We start from the raw sequence: 22362 nt of genomic DNA on the forward strand, positions 1-22362 counted from the left end.
CCTGACTTCAAGGGGAAGATTTTAAAATCAGAGGAAATTTACCATTTTAATTATGCTATTGAAACACGCGGAAGTTTGTTAACTCTGATAATCCACCTACTCACCCAATCCACCACAAACTTATTCCAGTTACCCGCAATTTAATGTCACAAAACAGCAGACACCAAAAAGTTGTTTTTAACACGGCAATTTCGTCACGACTATAAATGAGCAACTCAAACGTAGAGATAATTTTTTTTAATAAAACGCACATTGGGTTCATACAAATATATTTTCTTAGTCCCAAGAACAAATATTTCATTAAACCAAAATTACTGGTCTTCTACAAAAATTATCACCACAGTTGTTAAAATTTGGTTATTGGAAAGTTTTATCCTTATAATTTCTGCAGACGCTTTTGAACCTTCACAAGTTTGGAGTAACGAGACCAGACATATTATTTTCCAGGACTCTACTGAGTCACGGAAGAAAAATTAGTCGAAAATATGGTGCAAAATTACTTTGTACTTTTTTTTAAAAAAAAGAAACACACACATATTAAATTAACTATGGAAAAGTGCACCCTAACTTACCAAACTTATGGCAATATTCTGACATTCGTATACTCTTTCCAGATGTATTGCACATAACTCTGAAGATAAATGTAAACTTAAGCTATAAAGTTTCTTTGTTATATAGTCACAGCATATCTTGCCAAAACTGAAGTTCATTTGCCAACATTAAATTGCATTTGAATGTAGACACAGAGCTCACACGCAAATACTTGCTCCTGCTGTTAGACCCAGTCTGCTAAAAATGGATTTTAAGGGGGGGGGGGGGGGAAGAGGGCAGATGTACACAGAGTAGTGTTTCAAAGCCCATTATTTAAACGGGTTGTACTCCTTAAATTCCAGCAAAACATGGTCTCTGCACATATGGAACCGATTGTGACTTTCCAGCAGCTGCAGTGGTGATGGCAGACCACAAACAAGCAGAGCACATCCCGGTCTCACAAAAATGGTGTTAATAAGCCACCAACAAAACCAAAGCAAAAAATTAACATCACATGTAAGTCTTGTGTCACAGACACCGAGGACAGACACACGCCATCGCGAAGCTGGCAATTATAAAGTGGATATTTAAATGCAGCACGCACAAAAAACAACAGCTTTGCAGTGCAGGAAATTCCTGTACTTAAATGGTCCACTGCCAGTTCTTGTGGTTTTTCAAGTTAGCTGTTGATAGCTTTGCAGTTTCAATCTGTATTACAGTATTCATAAAATGCATTGCTCCAACATAATACAAAGCACAACATGTGTGGAGCTCATTCAAGTATTAAAGAAGGGGATAATTATTACAACAACAACCTGTGTTTATATAAGCGTCCTTCTTGCAGGGCAGCATCTCGGGAGCGCTTATCAGTGGCGGAGCCTGACTCTGAGCTAGGAATGGAGGTGGTTTGTCTCCGTAAGCACGGTCAAAGAGAAATGTCTTCAGTTTTGATCTAAAAGAGGACGTAGGGGGCAAGTCAGGGAAATTGAGGTATAGAGATCCAAAGCTTCGGGTCACAGTGGCTGTATTTAGCATTACCAGCAGTGAGACGTGAATAATTTTCAAAAGCCCTCATTTCATGAAATGTATATTTCACTGGATAAATGAGCGTGTATATATATATATAGATATACATACACATGCATACACTCTTTCATCAACTGTGTAAAATAGGTGAAGTGTCACAGTGACTCAAATACAGTTGCGTTCATATCCAAAGCTAAATTTGCAATAACTATTAAAAGAATGCCAGCTGATCAACCTACTCTTATTTCAGGCTTAATAATGAATTCTTATCCCCTTTTTCGGTAAGCTTTCTTTCAGAAACATTTTACTCTCTATGCTGAATTGTTGCTGCATCTTTGAAACCATGCATGTGTAAGATTATATTTGTGATACTTACTACTTTTAAGGTTTTTAATTAGCCTTTATATACTTCAGAGAATGTATCCAATCTTTTGCTAATCTTTTTAGAAATACCATTCCTTAGTTACTAGAGTACGAACAAGATTGTTTGTTTTAATGACTAGCTGAAGGCCCCTGAGAGAGAGGGTTGTGGTAATCAGTGTTAGCGAAGTTAAAGATATATTGGCAGGGTCTGATAACTTTCCCTCGTTCAGTTCCTGGGTATGTGTGCCAATTAGAGTTAGCAAAGGTAAAGATATATTGGCTTGACCCTGGCTGAGGTCTAATTTCATATCTTCTTGGTAAGATGTTCACTCCTCTGAGATAATTAATCATGTCCTTGAACACAGATGTGAAAACAAGGAGCCTCAGAGGATACTTGTGGACATCTGCTTATCTCAAGACTAAGAAACAGGGAGATGGCAGAATCCTCCCAAAAACATAACATGTAGGAGCAGGAGTAGGCCATTCGGCCCTTCGAGCCTGCCCCACCATTCAATCATGGCTGATCTTCTAATCTAACTCCAGCTAATAATCTGGCCCTGCCTTATCCCCATATCCCTTAATCCCTTTTGCAATAAGAAATCTATGTATCTCAGTCTGTCCATCTTTCCTTTTCTCCCTATCAGTTCTTTTCTCATGGGAAAAGAGCCTGCTTATGATCGCAAGTAGCTTGAACAGGGTGGGGGCTATCTCTGTGACAAGGGGAGGTGAGTTAGAAATACATAAAAGAAAGATGTAACTTTGGAATAGTTGGAATTATTGTAGGAGCAACAGTTGTGACATCCCCAATGAAATCGGGTAATATTGGTTTTGTTGAATCTTACTGCCTTAGTGTAACTTAACAATAAAATAATTGTATGTGTTAAAGCATTAACCTTTAAATTGTATATGATATTAAAAGATCCGTAATTCACACCACCTGAATTGGGTAAAGTCTCTTTCTGGCGAACTAGACTAGAAGCACTGCAGAATATAAAAATTTTTCTCCCCACGTTTCACAATTTCTGACCATTGGAAACTTGCCGATGTGCTTCATAGACAAGTGAGTGAAAAATACCTTTGCTAATTAGTAAAGGGCTGGGTGGGGTTTGAATCACTCAGCTTTTCTGGTTAGTAATGTATGGGTTTTGTTGGTGTGTTCGGATAAAGAAATTTCCAGGATTATGCATGTAAGTGCCAGAAACTACAACTCTGTATACCAACGGTACACAGCGCATCATTGCACCTAAAAGAAGAGGCAGACGTGGGTTCAGTTCTAGACAGAAGTGGAATCAAAGGTAGAATACACAATGCTGACACAGTAGCTGAATCCTGGCTGAGCCTAGTGACAAACTGCTCAATGCTAGTTCCGTATTCCAGCTATCCCCACTTCCTCTCTGTGAGGGCGGATCAAACTCCTTAGATCGGAAGTACTGCAATACCAACCGCAGCCAACAACAGACCAAAGACATAGCTCCTGCCAGGAGCTCATCTTCATATAATGCATTGTGGAGAGATTCGGTTGTGGACGTGTGAACACAAGATAATCTCAACAGGAGATATTTCGTGCAGGCATGTAGCCTAACTGATAAGCACAGCAACTACACTCAGCCACCGAGAGAAGGTATGTTTTAGTTTATTAACCTTAATTTGGGGTGGGGAGGCTCCTTCATGCTGGGGTGATGTCAAATGGGACTAGCCCCACCGTTCATCTCAATTTGCTGGTCTCGGAGATTCACAGCAGTGAGAATTCTCTGATTACCCACATGAGGATCAACAAACATGAAAATCAGGAATAGAGGTCAATGTCATTAAACCATACATGCGATCGGGGGAGTTCAATCTCCTGAACATGTAAAAAAAAATTCCAACAAATCCCTTGATCTTAAAAAAATGATTTCTGGTCCCAAGCCAATTTCTATACATGTCGAGTTAAAGCCTCACCTTGATGAATTATTTTCAGTCTGCCTTTTACATAATTTGGTTTTAACACAATGGGATCCTTTTATCAAACCTCCTGCTCAGACATTTACTGTGATCGCAAGATGGGCTTATTTGTCATTTAACACATTTTAATGTTTCCTACCTTGCAGGTGAGTGTTTGAAGTGGTGAAAGAAAGAAAAAAAAATCCTTGAAGGCAGATAATAAGTGGATTACATTATGAACTGGAAACATGAACAACGTTTGAAGACACTTCAGTTCTTAAATATTCGTTACTGCACCCAATCAAGACATTTCCAAGGTTATGCATGTAAATACCAGGAACAACAAGAGTCCTGTGGTAAATTGGGTTCGTTTCCCGAGCAGGGCGTAATGTTAGGCAACTTTCCTTATGCCACACTCATCTGTTTACTAGCAGTAAGTTCGAACCCAATTGTGAGTTGATTGGCTGATTAAAAAAAATTGGTCACTCAATCCATGACTGCTTGTGGGACACTGCTGTGTGCAATTGGCTTCTGCATTTTGCCCACAAAATATAGTCAATTCATGTGAACAGTATATTCTGTGAAGCTCTTTGAGATGCCTCGTAGACAAAATAAGGCGCTGTGTCAAATGCAGGGATTATTATATACACCAGCAGTGCACAGCACAGCATTGCATGTAAAGAAGAGATAGACTTGGGTTGAGTTCTAAAGTGAAGTGGAAGTCGAAGAAGAAGACAGACACAATGCTGACAAGAGCTGAATTCTGGCTGACACTTTACCCGCTCTTCCTCGGGATAAGCTTGTCAAGCAGAGATTCGCTTAGACCATGCTGGGGAACTCCCTGATGCTGAAGCTTGGCGATCATGTCTCCAAATTCCTGAATGGTCTCGACTTGCTCAGTCAGGTAAAGAGCGTTAGGAAACAGCACAGATGAAGGTCAAGCTTATAGTGGATGCAGATCATGATCTTCTGCATCTCTACTCGTTCACTCTGGTTTATGGTCTTCTTCAGCTCCATTTCTTCATCTCTCTCTTGTTCCATAAGCCCATCTAAAACAAGATGCCCATTCGCTCCCCTCCTCCAACAGATATGGGAATGGGAAGAGGCCATTCTGCCCATCAAGAATGTTTCGTCATTTGATTAGATTATGGCAGATTTCTTTTTCCCACCTTCTCGTCACATCACTCAACAATTTTCTCATCTCTGTTTCAATCTCTAATCTACTGATCATATCATCACAATGCTTTGCATGAAGAAATGTTTTTTGTTCTCACTTCTAATCTAAAATTAAGACTATGTCTTGTTATTCTGGATCCTTATACATGGAAGGTTTTTGTTCCCAGTAAACTGTTTCCTGGTTACTGTCGACGCCTATTACATCTTGTTGGGATATGCATTTTCTGGAGGCTCAACTCCAATTCAATGGATTCAAACTTTACCTTTTCAAAATTAATTTTCCATGGTCAACTTTTTAAATTTACCATAAAAAGCAGAGCAACAAACAGAAGGTTAGCAAGGTGCATTGAGTCTAGCTGCTTATCTAGAGCAGTCTCTTTTAAATGCCAATGAATTGAAACAATCCAGAAGAAAACAGTATGAAATATACTGAGCTAAGTGCGATTCAACCAAAGGTTATCATCTTTTTGGCATAAATCGGGCTGTTTTCAAAAGAAAGTACCCAATGTGCTTTTAATATCACACTGTATTAAACAGTTATTTTGACATGTTTTTCAAATATATATTGGTAAACATTGGTAACAAATTCAATCTTCCCCTTAAAAGGATTTCAAAAGTCGGTCTTCTGGTTCTGCGTTAACCAAAGACAGAGGTCAACCTAAATACTGTTCTGACTGCTCAAGTGAACACAAGTTATGAAGTTGTAAAGAGTTCAATAAGCAAATAACTTACTCCTGCCCAAAACTAAAAATAGCAATTTTCAGCAAGTGAGAGACCAACAGTCAAGGTAGGAGCATTTGTGCTCCTGTGAAGAACTGCCTTAAGAATGTCATATGTTAAGTTTAGATGATATTGCAATCAAATATACAACTTCAAGTAGCCTTTCAAGCTCCCCCGATGTGAAAGGTGCTATACAAATGTAATTTGTTGTTGTTTTTTTAAAAAAAACTCTCCGAATATTTTAAATGGGATTGGAATCTAAGTCACTCTGGTTGATCATAAATGCCATGTACATATCCCAATATTGAGAGATCCAAATCTGATAGTAACATGTCCTCATGCAGCTAATCATTCTAAACATGGTTTTCATTTGACTATTACTGCATTGTAAGTAATGAATACACCCATGGGGATGTATGTACTTAATTTTAAAAAATGCTGAATTGGAAGTTAGGTAAGTAATTTAAATTACCCATTGAAACAAAGGTTGCATTCTGTGGATAACAATTTACATCTGAAGTAGAAACTCTCCTTGGAGGTTTTTACCTCATATGCTTTGTAAGCCTCCAGCTTAAGACCAGCTGACAAAGGGCATTTGAATGACATCCAATATTTGATGCCATCATTTGGTAGCACTTTTGTTTTGGTGTATTCATAACCTGTTAGTATCGGATTTGGATCTCTCAACCTTGTGAAATGCATTCATGATTAACCAGAGTGACTTAGATTCCAAATAATAATGGTTTGGTTTCCCAGGTTACAAAGGCCAATTGCTACTTGCCGTTGCATATTTGATTACAATATATTCCACAGCTTGCATCAGTTGGCTGCAGCTAAAATTATTAATTTTCATCATGATTTAGTTATATTTTTGCCAATTAAGCATTATTGCAAGAGAATAATCATGAACAAAAGCCTGGGGGAGGATGATCATTCATACCTATTTGTTCCCTTCATTCCTACATTCCTCCATAAATAGGAAAGTGCATGAAGCAACAAAATTAAATTGAAATAGAAAGCAGATGCAACACATTGATTAAGGGAGTCCCACTGAAGTACATAAATGTATCATCAGTGTGCGGACTATTTAGAACTTGGAAATTTTATCTCAGTGTTCAGGTGAGGGTAACTGTGTCAATCTACATTGCTACCATTCTGAATAGTCTAATATGCAACTTGCTTCTGATATCTGTTTCTTACAGTAATAAATCAATCAAGTCAGAGTTTTTTTTGTTCAAATCCACTGCATTTGAAGGGCTCTCTACTGCACTCAAAAAAATATTATTTGGACATTCAATCTACAATTGTTTGTGGGACACTGCTGTGCACAAATGGTTGCCACGTTTTGCCCACAAAATACACAATCAATTTACTTTACAGTATATTCTGTGAAGCGCTTTAAGACATCACAACAACTTGATCAGCTTCTATGTCAAATGCAAGGATTATTATTATTATCATCAGCAATAACATACGTCCATCCATGTACTTCACATGAAGGAGTTCCAAAGGAATGATATTTAGAATGATACTTGCATCTTCATAACACCTCAAGCAATTAACTCTACTTACTACCAAATGTGTGCAAGAATTACCCATACCTTTCCTGAATTATTCCTTATGTGATTATAAACTAGTTGTTTCATGTATGTTTCAGCATAAATATGACAAAAGTTTTTTTAAATCAAAGCTGAGCAAATTCACTATTGGCATTTCCCCCCATTGTATATTTTTTCAATAATAATAATAATGTCTCCAAAAAAGAGGGAGGAGAAATCAATGTACATATGAAGAATGAAAAGCAATTAAAACATTTATGGCGTAAAGAAACCACGTCTGTGAGAAAGTCTAAATTTGGTTGTCTCGGAAAGAGAGCTTAAAGAGTCTCAATTGCTGGCAACAAGGTGCAAAAAGGCATAACACAATTTGATTTTAGGACAATAAATTCTAACACAGATTTGTAAGAGTGAATCGAAAGAATGGGGCTGCTGCCACAGTAAGCACATTTTAAGCTATTTGAGGTACTAAGGCAAATATAATACATGAGGAACCACAAAAAAAACCTCACAATTCTTTGGATCACAGAATGTGTTCAACCTGTACAGACGTTGCCACTTGGCTCTGTTCCAAGGGTTATTTTTCATCTCCTGTCATTACAAGCCCAGTAATAAATACTCCAAAAGCTTTCTTGATACCAGAAATTACGGTTCTTGGCATTTGAATGTAAAAAATTATGTTGCACAAATGAATTGTAATAAATGGGCCTTTTTAAATAATCAATTCTTGTTTTATGGACAAGCATGGCTGATAAATGGACAACTTAAGTTACAGCGATGAAACACAATACGTAGTCGTTTTTTTAAACATTAAAAATATTTTTGGAATGTTCCACTACCCGTCACACACTATCACACCTTCGACTTTTGTTACGGTACTGGTCATCACCTTCACCTCCGAAAACACGCTAGCTAAAGTTGCAAGACTTCCTGTATACAGTTAAGATAGCAACCCAAACAGCAGCAACACCATGTAAACAGTTGTGCAAAGTCAAACCTCACTGCTAGAAGTCCATGGGAGCCAGCAAAGCAGTAAGGTTTAGCTTCTGTTAATCAACATCAATGGAGATCAGGATCATTTCCCCCCACCCCACCAATGGTAAGCGATTCATAATAAAAGTATACTCGACTTGCATTGTGCTCAACAACAGCTTCAGAGTATATCCGGAGGGTGTAAAACAATCTCTCGGTTGTGATGACTTTACACACTGGCCAAGCTTCACTTTCACAATTTTGTCATCAGATTCCCCCAATGCACTGTCAGGCATGCTCCTCACCCTCACCTTCAGGCGTCAAGCTTGGTCCTCACTTGCTATTATTCTATATTTTCTACAATTCCCTGAACAAGCAGCGACTGAGTAAGACAGTGTATAGAAGAAAAATGACAGACAAATAAATTGTGGGGGGAAAAAATTGGTTGATTTTTACCCAAATGCATCTGATCAGATTCAGAAGATGTCGTGAAGAAATCCTCTCTGAAGCACAGCTGACTTTCAGAGATGTAATAATAAATAATAATAATGTTTGCATTTGGTATAACTGTTGAGACATCTCAAAGCGCTCCACAGAATGTACTGTAAAGTGAATTGACTGTATATTTAAATGGTGGCCAAAACGTGGCAGCCAATTGTGCACAGCAGTTACCCACAAACAATCTTGGATTCATTGACCAAATTATTATTATTATTTTTGAAGGGATTATTACCCCTGGAAAGCGATCCACCAATTGACAAACAACCAGGTTCCTACTTACTGCTAGGTGTGAGTGTGGAGTAAGGAAACTTGCCTAGGGTTTCACCTGGGAATCGAACCTGGGTCCTCTCACTTGCATAGGGCCACAAGCCAGATTTTATTGTATGGCTCCTCTGCAGAAGGCATAGAGAGTATGTAAATTATCCATTCACGTGCTTGCAACAAGGAGTAGGACTCCTGCTGGAACTTTCCCCCCTCACTTCCACAAGGAATGATGAGGAATATTGGCTTTGTTCTGCAGGAAGCAGTCTTTCTGGACTAGTTACCAAGATAATGTGACCCAAAAAGGATTTGATAATTCAATTCCATTTACCCAATTGCTGCCACAAATGTGATTTTTTTTTAATAAAACAAAAACTTCCCAGAGACAGTAGATCAAGTATCAACAGAGCGCTTTGAATATATTAGATATAGGATAAAAGATAGCTGGGAGGGAGATGCTGGAATAGAACTGATGGGTTCACATGAAGCCAAATTATGAAAGTGAAGCTAAGGTGATATTTTCAAGATATCTGAACCCTAATATTATGTTTCAAGCTTTTAATTACCTCCAGGTACACATTCTTTTTTTTTGAAAAAAACATATCAAATTCAGCCCGAGCTATAAATATTCACTTACTTGTCATGTTAAGTGCTGACACCAGTGATAGTGCCACTCAAATCAAGCCCTATTCATTAGAGAGTCTCGGTGCAAGCATTCAATGAATCTTAAAAAACAGTGACAAATTAGCTATGCTGAGGCAATTTGTCGAGGAGGGAACATCCATGCTTACTTCCTAAGTCAGTATTTGAAGAGTCCATCTTGATCACACTGACCTCAGCAATGGGTAGCATTGTCAATGTGCACAGTGCTTGGCGGAATAAAGTAGAGGGTGAAAAACAACTGAGGTCACCTTCCGAAGGTGTGGTCTTCCTCATTCTTTGAAGGGAGCCAAGTCTCAATAAACCTTCATGTTACGAGAGGAAATCAATTTACATGAAAGGTTCGCCCCCATGCAGAGCCATCTAGATCATGTGACCTCCTCCTCTCTGCTCGGCTACATACAAGGCCTTATTGTGGGTTGCACTCTCCGAGCAGGCGAGACACCACATAGACGCCAACATTACAGTAAGAGCATTGAATGGTAAATTTTAATTCATAATGCCAAGCGGCGTCAGGTCAGAAAGCCAAGGAGGGGTTGGGATGGAGGTTTGAACGTGGCTGAAACTTATGAGAGATGAGAATGACTGTACTAGAACTTGCGATTCCAATATTCTTCTTTATTGGTTCAACTTCTACATAGACGTATAAATATACCAAAGTTGTGCGGAAAAATAGAAATTGGTTCAGAAAATGTCTTTGCCCCACTTGGAGCCCGAGTAGCAAAGTGCTTATATTTCGGAAGCTGTAAAATCAAGACAATGTTGCCTGAAAGCACACAGAAAACTACTGATAGCTTGAGGAGAAAACTTAGCTGAAGACTGCATAAGCAGAGTAAACCCACACTTTGGGTTCCACATCGTAAGCAGGACCTGCTGTCTACGACTGTACCTAATTTGCTTGTTTTGTTTAGAGGGCTGTTTATCCGAAGTATCCCTCCCCAAAAGAAACAAGCAATTGTTCCAATTGATGAAATCCTCCCATGTATCTGTGTTCAAAGCTTTGTGGACGTCAACAACTGATTCTTCTTTCCAATGAACAAAGTGTGTATAAAAATGGTTCAATGTTGCAATTTCTTGTAACAAGTGAAAATCAGATAGCAATTTGGCAATTATAACAAATGTTGTCCAATACTGCTCTGCCTAACAATTAGTCAATTGGGACACACACGTTTGCTAACCATCCGTGTCAACTCCAAGGACTGCAAAGTAATTGAATAGATGCTTAATTTAAATGTTTATTTGTTGAGCCAATGTAACTTCAGAAATTTGTTGCAATTTTATTCCTAACTTTCGCTAGTTAGCTTATTTTCCTCACATTTTTTCAAATATTTTACTATTCGCTAATACTTTCTTCCCCGGTTTCCTTTCATTTCTTCTCCTGAGCAACCAGGACTGAAGGTGGGAGAAAAAAATAATAATGAACTGGACCTATGTGCAAATATTAAAGACTGTAATCTGTCCATGAGAGGCAGGGAATCAATAACACAAACAAAAGTACAACCTTTCTCGAGTGAAATTGTTACAAAACATTTTCCTTGTCGTGCCAAACATACATAGGATGTCAGCTTGGCTGGGAGCAGGGATTTTAAAGTTAAAATGGAAGTAAATCTTTTTAAAGAGTGCCTGCTAGAATCGCATGTTACCAAATTGAACCCTGTGGACAAGCTAAAAACACACAGAAATGAAGCTATAAGTATCTGCTTATTGTCAAATATAGCGATATCAAATTTAGCTTCTGCATGTTGGTAGACTAAGTATCTGCTCCAAGTTTGGTTGCCGCAATGAGGTCATCAACATTCAGTGTTTATATATAGATGAGCAGTAAACCACACACATGCGCGTTCGCCCACCGACAGACACTCTTAAAAAACAGAACAAAACGGTCGGAAAAAATTCCTTCAGAACCATTAATTTTTATGAGGTCTGGATGGTGCCACTCATCCTTTAAACTAATTTTAAATAGTATACTATTAAACATTTTAAAAAAAATGTGGCTTAAATTTGATTTATGTGTGGACTTGGTGGTCAAAAGCACCGTACAACACAATGATGATCAAGAAGAGCCTTGGTTGAATTCCTACCCAATCTCTGACAGGGTGGCAACAGGGTACAATGTTGGCCATGGAGCAGGAGGAAAAAACGAATGCTGGCGAGGGCTGAATGCCGTTGAGAGCTCTGCATTTGATCTCTCGTCAGCGATCTCAGCTGTAGATGTATGTACGAGGAGAGGGACGTTCGTCATAATAATAATCCATGTATTTGATAAAGCGCCTTATCACATCATTTCGTCCACAAAATGTACAGTCAATTCACTTTACAGTATATTCTGTGAAGCACTTTGAGACATCTCAAAGACATGATAAGGCACTAAATCAAATGCAAGGATTATTGTTATTATGCCTCACACAGCTGTGACCCACAAACAGTTTTAGATTGAGTGACCAAAAATGTTTTGAGGGATTATTAGCCCCAGAAAGCAATTGGCCAATTGACTAACAACCAGATTCCTACTAGAAAAACCAAGGCCGTGTGGAGCAAGGAAACCTGGCTAAGGTTTTCACCCTGTCCGGGAATCAAATCCGGGACCTCTCACTTGCGAGGGAGGAACGGTTGCAACACAAGTCACTGAAATGCTCTCAACAAAAATGTTCGGCGGGGGGGGGGGGGGGGGGGGAAGGATGTTTGTAGCTACTTCCAAGTGATCAAAGAGCAGCAATGGAATTGAGGGATTCTTCATAGGGAGGAGAATCCAATCTGAAATAATGGTCCCAGCTGGTCTGACGTGAACAGATTTGAATTTCTTTTGACGACCAAAATCATCTGATGCAGTTTGCAAAAGGGATCCTCAAATGGACAAGTTGGAAGAGGAAGAACAGTACAAACTGAATATTATCAACTTTTAATGTTCCTCATCTGGAGGCTCTATCAGTCATGTTTATTATATGGCAAGTCATGTTTTTCTTCTGACTGGGTGCCCGCTTCTTTCAGCATCGCCACCAGTAGTCTTCAAGGCTAACCTACTGCAATTTTTTCAGCATATGGCTGTGCCGTCACATTCAGCAGCTTGTTCGGAAATTGAATCACGCTGGAACTGGTCTGGCAAGTTCACCTGGAGCAGGTGGTTTGGGCTGCATAGTGATTTGCGCCAGCATAGAAGCAATCGGTTTGGAATAGGTTCAGGCACAGCTCAGAAATGGTCCTTTGTGCTGAACAATGGGCTGCTCATTAACGTTTATGTGACAGAGTTATCTTCAGTGCCAGTGAGAGCAGTTGGGTGTGGGAAGTATAAATGCAACTTGTGCTCCATCAATGTGCTTTTGGAAGTGGTGTTGTGTCACATGAAACAGGAATCACTTCTCCCAGCAGGAATTGCTGCTCTCAATCAGCATCAAGGAGTGAAATGATGGCAATCTTGCACTTTGCCTGCTGGAAATGCTGAATTCATTTTTTGTTTGGAGCTGTGGAGATTCAAGTTCACAGATAGGAACCGAACAAGCAAATGTGTACGAGAGATAGAAGGATGAAAAGTGCTGAACATTGAATGTACTTGCTCCTCCTTTCTCCTTGGCCTACGGTCCCTTTTCCCTTGAAGTTTTGTAATTGATGGAGAACAAAACTTTAATGAGACTACGTCAGACACCATGCTGCTGTAACGCTCACTAAAGGAGAGCACTGAACTTAAGAGTACGGCATCTCCAAAGAATCTGAAAAAATTGCACTATTGAGAAACACTGTTTTGTCAGGCAAGATCAGAGGCTTTTTTAAAAAAGTAGGTGAATTTGACAAGGGAGAAAAAAAACACAAATTACACAAATGACCACAATCCTGGTTCTTCTTTGAAAACCCTGAATCCTGAATACCACTAATTTGGTCTGATTTCCAAAATATGGAAGGAGAGATGAAAGGAGCAATTTTTGGAAGCAAGCCAGAAATCAAGCTTTCAATGGCAAACATTAAGAAGCAAAGTTTGCTCAAGCTGCACTACACACATCCATCCAGGAAATCAAATTAAACTCGGCAGAAACCAACAAGGGGCAGATCTGGATATTTCCCTACACGGTGTATTGACATAACAATCTACAAACCCAAAATATGGTGGTACACAAAACTTGAAATGAAATTTAAGATCAGAGTTCCCTTTTCTCAACGTTGAAAGAGGAAAAATGTAAAACGGATAATTAGTTTGCCATATAAAACTAGGTTTCTTTTAGAGAGCAACTTTCACTGTGACCCACAGAGTGTCTGGGAGGAGAGCTACACTCCCAAGTCTTCCATTTATAGTCATTCAGGCAGTCAATAGGCACATTGCAAATGCCACAAGACATATTCAGAAACCTTCAATCAGCAGACCTGATGTTTATTTTATCTCTGACACCAAATACTATAAAGATATATAGTGTTCCAAAACTATAGAAGAGAAACATGTACATCTTTATTTTATTGCACAATTATTAAATCACAATGCTTCTGCAGGTTACTGGTTGGAAAATTTAGTCTGAAAAGAATAGTCACGCTAATTGCCTTTAATTGTTAGTTTTGTTAAAGATTAGCACTTGAGCTTTTTTTTAATTTTATTTATCTGAGTGGATTCTGAATAAAAGCAGCACAATCTAACAGCTCTGAAGGGCTCTTTTGAAAAGGAACGGTGAAAGAAAGATTGTCAAATGGAAGTTCGAGTGCGAGACACTTCTGCCAAAAGGAGTGTGTGGCGCACTGTGGGGGTTCTCATAAGTCCCAATCAGGCCCCCATTATGTCTTCATTGTTCGAGTAGAAGGTGAGGGTCACCTCCCGTTAAGAAAAGGACAGCTTCCTTTCCCACAGAATCATGCCGGTCAATCAAAAGCCCTGAAAGACGAGCTTCATTCTGGGGCCATGATTGAGCACTAATGTCATTTGGCTTCAACAAAGCCTAAAATGAAAAGAGGAATGTGCATTACTAACATCGCACTTAGAGAGACTGTTAAACACAAAGTGCTACTTTGTAATGGGGGCGAGAGAGAGAGAGAGAGAGAAAGAAAGAGCCGGTTTTGTCGTGATTTTAAAGTTTCTAAAACAAAATGGCCTGTAAGAATATGAACAGTCACAAACTAGATTGCAAAATCGAAAACAGAATTTTCAATTTTCAGAATCTCAGTCCCAATAATTAGGCTAAAGTATTATTTTGTAGCAATGTTTTTTTCTTCACTGAAAGACCACTCTTTCAGAGCTTTGTTTTTAAAGCTTTCAGATGTGAGGTTAAAAGTCAGATACTACACAAATCCATCAGAACACAATAGCTAAAACCAAAACAATTTCCTTTCAATTTGAAGTCAGTTTGGAACTATAATCCCTTGAATGCCGAATCGCTAGGTTTCTGTTTAAATGCTTTGAATTAAAAATTCACACCTAAAGTTACAAAACAACGTTACTCCATCTACCTGCCTCTCAAAACCTGAGACCATTTTATCAGTTCCGATATAGCTCTAAATTGGTAATTTCATTACAAGTTTAAAAAAAGTAAATTGGTTCAAAATGTAGCCGCGGGTTATAGCAACCATCTCTGATGGAGCTCCTCTGACTTTCATGATGGGATAAAATCTACCATTCACATGTGGAATGTGTCTTGAGCACTTGGTTTGTCCACAGCAAATAATAAAAAAAAGCCCCCTCCACTACACAGACTGACAATCATACCCAGAGGTTACAAGAATGGCTTGGTTCCTTAGTGATTGCATGGTATCGATGAATCCAGCAAAGTCCAGCAAACTCCATAATTAGGGATCTCTTTCTTGGCTGTTTGAGGCTCAATTTCCTGGATGAAATTTTCTGCTGGTTGTGAAAGTTTACAGACCTTAGCAATGGAGATTTATAATAGGAAAATCAGAGTTCAAGCAGATGTCATCAAGATGGTAAATGTAAGGAAAATAATTCCCTGTTTTTTTCCCTTTTGTATTCCTATGCCATGCAGAAAACTGAGAGGGGCTGGAAACTCGCTCTCGGGTCTCAGACAATGCTACTCTGAAACTAGCTGCCAGAGATATAGGGATCCTCTGACTTTCTTCCCTGTGGACAGCCAATATGGGGAACAATATGTAGAAGATTGAGGTTGGAGACATATGCTCGTCACTGCCTGATACAGCACATCAGGAGGCAATCACACAAGGTTTAAGCAAAGAAAAGAAGTCACCTGACGCACACACTGAGGGTTTGGGAAGCTCCAGCACCTGGAGCATCGACAAAACTGAAATCACTGATGCAAAGCACCATTGCTGCCAATGAACTGAGATACCTGGCTGCTTATGGGGAAGGATAATAATGCTTATACTTGATCCACATCAGGACATCTCGGAATGCTTCACACAATTACTGTAGAGTGGAGTCACTGTATGTTGTACGCTAATGAATATGAAGCATCTGAACGACACCAGCATGGAATAGGCCCAGATAGCATCATGGGGAATGATCATGTAAATTTGCTGGCTTTGCTGTATATATTCATCTTAATTTATAACTTTGAAGCAAAGTATGGGAGTTCTTCCTCCCAATAAACCAACAGAACTGAAAGCAATTGCCGTTGTTATCATATTTGGACTGTTCTGTAACACAAGGCATCACAGCAGCACTTTGCAACAGCTGAAGCAGCAAGTTAATTTAACTCCAGAACGCAATGCTCTATTCAGACTGCCTGCCAAGTGCTGACAGACTAAATCAACAGAAGTCAATCCTGTCCTCACCCAGCACCCATATAAACTGATCATCCCAGAAGAGAGGGCACAAGCAGGAGGGGAAAACCGTGCCTAAATTTTCCCCTTCCAATAACCCAGGGGGCAAAGCCCAATTGCACTATCCCTACCGTTGTCCTGTCTGAGATCAGGAATTCAGAACCTTTGCCTTCGGTGTACATTTCACTTTTGGTGGCATTTAAAATTTGGTAATGCCATGTTTGAAATGCGCACGTTTAAAAGAACTATTTCCATTACTACTCCAGCATGAAATGGTTTTCACACATCAAGAGGGATGCAGATCACACTCAGGTCTGCTACATTTTGACTCGGATCAAGCTGAAAAGGTACAGGTCGAACCACACAATTTTTTTCCAACAGCAGCAAATCGTGACATCCTCACGAGGTAGATTTCCACAGCTCATAGCTGGGACTTTCACACCGCCACACAACTCATTATGGAGCTACAGATTCAACTATCTTTTGTTTATATGAGAAAAATTAATGATATTGTCTCTCAATAACTGGATTTGAAGGTGCAGTGCGGAGGTGGGGTGGAGCCATGACTTGGAGCAAACACTCATAGAGCAAGGGTTAAATGATAATGGAAAACTAGTGATAAAACAAGGGGTGAGGGGGATAATGAGCTATGCAGAATTACGAAAAAAAAGTCTATTCCCTTCATCTGTGTTACTGGAAGCCTAATCCTTGTAAAACAATATCTCGCTCCTGCAAAAAGTATCCCTTTTCCACACAGATGCAATTTTTAAAAAAAAACAATTTTGTCTCAACTTGTTAGTTGTTCAATAAACACAAGCCGTGCAAAATTTTAATACGCTTCATTTATGGCACTCTTTTTCAGTCTCTGCCAAATTGAAAGGTTTTTTCAGTTGCAAACAATGTTACCACAGGGTGCCAAAGCTTTAGGGAAAGCCCTATAGTCTGCTGTCACGAAAGGTTTGATGAGCTGTGCCAAATGGCTTCTTCAGAATACAAGATTTTAATGAAGTGACTGGGCTCTTTGTGAACAGCACAGATGCAAAGGTTCCTGCCAGGAAAAATAACTGCTGGTCTCACTGCATGAAATTTTACACACACACATGCCTACAACTTTGCCTGACACTAAACCTGTAATCCACTTTACAATACTGACTGTTAACTTTAATAGGTTAAAAATATTACACACGCCAACCTCCAGAAATTCCGCCTCGGCACTTTGGAGAAAATTCTGAAAATCTTAAAATCCCTCTACCCAAACTAAATCCATGGGTGAAATGCAAGTGATAATCATAAAAAGGTTTCAGCTTGCCATGTGATTCAGTTATAGAGTACAGTTGAGCACAAAACAGTTTGAAGCGCTTTGAGGCATCTAGAAGACATGAAAAGCGCTATATCAAATGCAAGGATTATTATTATTATAAAATATCTGAATGAAATCAACCCTGGACCATGCTGAGAGAATTGGGGGGTGGGGGAGAGAAAGAGAACAGTCATTGAACACACTGAATAATACCGGTGGATCGTTAATGTACTGAGTATAAAGCAGATTATATAGATGACACCCAGTCTAAGGTTGGAAATATGTAGCATACACACACTTTGTTTCCCAAGGGAGAGAAGGAGCCTGCAACACAATGACGATCTGACCACGAGGTGGTGGAAAAATTCATCCGTCTTCACAGACGGGCTTGCCTGCACAGGCAAACTAACAAAATAAAAGCGGTACAAATGGTCTTGAAGCAAAAAAAATCCGCACCTCAGATGTTATCATCATTTTGGGATTATCAACATTACCACCTCACATAACCAACCTTCACAACATACCTCAATCTTGTCTGTTTTGGCATCGCCCCAATAAAGCTTGTTTTCTGTGTAGTCCAAAGCCAGGCCATTGGGCCAACCCAGGGATGTGTTGACCAAAATCATTCGCTTGGATCCATCGAGATTTGCCCGTTCTATCTTTGCATTTTCACCCCAATCCGTCCAGTACATATAGCTGTAAAAAACATAAGTATCAATTTTTAAAATACAACAGTACATTTTTTGAACTAAACAGCGATGATACACTTGCAGCGGTTTCTTCTTAATAGAGACACAGGGATTTTGCTGACAAATAAACATCAGCCACAGAATCTCAGCATTTGCATGTGAAACAGCGAAAAAAAAATCTTAGGTGGCTGTTGGCCGTAAATAATGCCAAGCATTGTACAAGACACAATGCATTTTATGTGTGACTAAGTTTGCACACTGAAAGAACTACGTAGTAAAGTTATTCCATACATACCCAGTGACTGGATTGAGCACAATTGCTCGAGGCTCATCAAGACCTTCGGATATTAGAATTTTTCTAAATGTACCATTGAGCCGGGTCACTTCAATCCGGTCAGTGCCTGTGTCAGTCCAATAAAGGTTTCGAGCGATCCAGTCGACAGCGATCCCGTCCGGATGGTTAACCTCAGTTGTCACCAATGTCTGGGCCCCCGAGCCATCAAGAAGCGCACGTCGAATGGCTCGGACTTCATCATCGGTCCAGTAAATGTAACCCTCGACGGGATCATAGTCTATGGCAATTGCGTGCCGAATATCATTCAGCTGAAGAATGATATCTGTGAAATCTGGCATGTCTAAGGAGATGCGTCTTAGGTCTGTTCTTCTGGCAAGCAGTAAAATCTCTTCAGCACCTAATGCAAGACATAAGAGATATTACTTCCGGAGCTAAATATCAAGACCATTTAAACAACAAAACATTGACTTTCCATCTTGTTCATTTTGTGCCAAACCCAGATAAGACCAGGCAAATTTTGAGCTCAAAACTAAAAATACATTAAACACGGAGCTCCCCCCCCCCATTCCTCCTCATTTGGATAGAAGTCAACAATATTGAACAGACAAGGCATCCTAAAACGTCATTCAGAGAGAGAAGGGTCTTGATCTACAATTCGGGCATTAATGAAAGCAATTATTTGTCTCGTGGCAGACTGATCAAGTAGTTATATCAAAACAAGCAAGTGTTGACCTTGCTTCGCTGGTCATGAGGAGTCAATATGTCACAGAATCAAGAATCTGAATGAAGAAAATTAAGTCAAAGTAACAAACAGGCTGAAGTGGATTGTTGGGACTCACTAAGATTTCCAGCTCGCCCCCCACCTCCCACCGAAGTCAATCTCTTCCCCCCGTCCCAACTCGCACACAACAATTTAACACAGTGATAAGATTCCTCATTAAAATGTTTAAGATCATATTTTTGATAGGATTATTATGCCAGAGTTTACTCAACAGGACACAATTTCACAACCCCACCATTAATCATCCGACCTTCATCTATTCTGAACTCCTTATTCATCAAAGTTTCATTTAAATAATTCTAAAAATAATGTTTGATCAAAAGGTTTTGAAAAAGAAGTATGGCAGCAGCATTTGTAAGCACCTTGGCCTTTGCTGCACTCTATAACGTGAGCAGCATTTCACAAAACAGCATCAACACGTCTCCTCTCTGCACTCACCGCTACCCTTTTATCATGACAATTATTTGTTTTGTGATATATTATGCTGGAAAAGATGAAAGTGAGTTTTTTTTTATAGCAATAATTACTCAGTTCAAATACTCGACCAACTAGCTGGAAGGGATCGGGGTGATCTTGAAAGTCATAGAACACAGAAACAATAAGGGCAGCAGCACATCCGTCCAGAATGCTTTATATGGTGTGAACCATGAAGTGATCATTCACCCATGTTTATTATAATTTATTAGGTTCTAAATTACCCACTGTCTGCTTGCCTGAGGCAAATGGATAGTACTTCTGTTTAGCCAAACTGCTCAAGACATTTTCATTGAACAATTGGTGGTTTTGCTGATTAACATATATAAAAGTGTAATACATTCTGTAATACTGCTTTGGATCAACGATGACATCAAAATTGATTGAACACAACACTAAACTCTTTTTCCAAGACCAATGACAGGGTGTATAAACATGAACGATTGCTTGCTTAAACGAAAACACAAGCGCACATTTTTTAAATCAAATTTTTGGGTCGAATTAAGAAAGTGAAGATTGCAGACTCTGGTAGTGATGTGTAGTATAATGGATTGGTAATGAGTTACAAGAGCCCAGCCCAATGGAGGGAGTTCCAATTATATCAATACATGAAAGTGGAGCTCAAATTTATGGTTATCTGAAACTAAACATTAGGTTAAGCCTTTACACAATTTTCTTGCAATTCATTTTAATGCAATATAATTTGGGAATGAAAGTAGACATTAAAATGTTGCTGTTTTTGTTAGTTACCAGAACTTTGGGTGAGTCCTGTACATCTACAGATCGCTAACTGGTACCTAATGGCTTTTATTTGTTTTGATATTGAACATCTGAAGGGCCTTTGGCTCGAACATTAAAACCCATTCACTGTGGTTTAATAAACTACCATTAAAGTACAGCATTGAAGAATACAATATTGAAGACTATTCTGACCCTCCATTGGAAGAAGAGAAGCATGTGAGCTGAGGTAACACTGAAGAACTGAAAGACACCATAAAATAATAATAATCCTTTCATTTTGACTGCAAAGCATAATAATAAGTTCATACTGCTTCATGTGGTCTTCTTAACCTGCCGTCCTTTGAAAAGTAGCTGAAGCCTTCAAAAGAACATTTTCAGAACCCCTCCTCAATATCAATTTTACTTTTTGAACATGTGCTTTGGGGAAACTGCAAATGTATACATTTTTTGCTCGAATGAATATCTGTGGAAATGTTTCCTGATCAATCAGGTTAGTTCAACGAGACCCAATGACGTGGAGTGTTGGACACCAACTTCAGCCTGCGCTGAGGACAAATGTCAAACATTTTATTACAAGTTTGTACTTCCCACTCAGTAGGCAGTCTGATTATGCAGAGAAATTAAAGTTCCAAAGAGGTTTTAATCCCCATTTATCTCTGAATAATTTGTATCCTTTCAGTGGAGGAAAGAGCAGGGGGGGAAATAAGGCCATTTCACCCACAAAATACACAGTCAATTCACTTCGACTGTGCAAGTCATCAACTGCAAGTATTATTATTATTTACTTAAACTCAAATACTTTTATGCATCAATACATGCTGGAATTCTACAGATTATATTTCGTTCATTTAATTAGAATTGTCCAGTATGAAATACTAGCACAAATACTAGCACCAAACAAGTCCCGTTTTAAAACCTATGAAAGAAGCTGAATACGTAGTGCCGGAGGGAGATTGCAATGGGATGGTAACATTGTGAAAGCAGCAGTGAGTTTTCCTTGCTATGAGAGAGTATTTTACATTGCAGACATAAATTCTGCAGGCAGCTGCATAAAAAGTAAATCAATACAGGGACGCTTACTTTTACATTAATTAGTCTTGAAATGTAGCCTGTGCAAACCATCTAAATGGTTATTGACCAAGCCTGCATTGTGAAAGGGTCATGCTTCGGTGCTGAAAATACCAGTTGAATTACATTTGCAAAATTAAGTCCACTCAGCGCTGACAAGGAAAAGGTAGAACATCTCACCAACTTGACAGGGGTGCTTTTTCATCCTTCTCTGCACCACTTCACATTTGACAGGTGACAAGACCGTTTATAATATAGTAACAAATGCGCTAATTTATCAGCCTAACCCAAACAAATGTAAAAAAGAAATCTCAGTTCGCTCTAAGCCCTGCCAGAGCTCCATGCCATTCCTTTCCCATTTGTCTGTCTGCTAATCAGATTAGTACAATGTGCCATTGTTTCATCCAAATTCTCTGTCAACACTGCTGGGAACTCTTGTCCCTTCCACTCACTAACTGTGTAACGAAGAAAACCCTGAACGACATGGTACTAAAACTATGCCTCCCACCCCGATAGTGTGGTAAAGAATGTGGACATTGTATTGCTTACAGCCTGAAAAGGATGGAGTTGCAGAATTCATATGCTCTGTGCCCGTGTCACGAAATGGGTGTTTATTTAAGAAT

General features: G+C 39.2%; 1 protein-coding gene across 1 annotated transcript in view; it reads right to left on the reverse strand.

Moving 5' to 3' along the window:
* The window catches only part of lrp5 (low density lipoprotein receptor-related protein 5), an 83937-nt gene that overhangs the window by 25463 nt on the left and 36112 nt on the right, over positions 1-22362 (reverse strand). Inside the window, exons 6-7 of the mRNA XM_007887588.2 lie at positions 18676-19072; positions 18216-18387 (exon numbers count right to left, since the gene is read on the reverse strand). Coding sequence (XP_007885779.1) covers positions 18216-18387; positions 18676-19072 — 569 coding nt within the window. The remainder of the gene's footprint in view (positions 1-18215; positions 18388-18675; positions 19073-22362) is intronic.

The sequence above is a fragment of the Callorhinchus milii genome, unplaced genomic scaffold (genome assembly GCF_018977255.1).
Source record: "Callorhinchus milii isolate IMCB2004 unplaced genomic scaffold, IMCB_Cmil_1.0 Scaffold17, whole genome shotgun sequence".
NCBI classification, from domain to species: Eukaryota; Metazoa; Chordata; class Chondrichthyes; order Chimaeriformes; family Callorhinchidae; genus Callorhinchus; species Callorhinchus milii.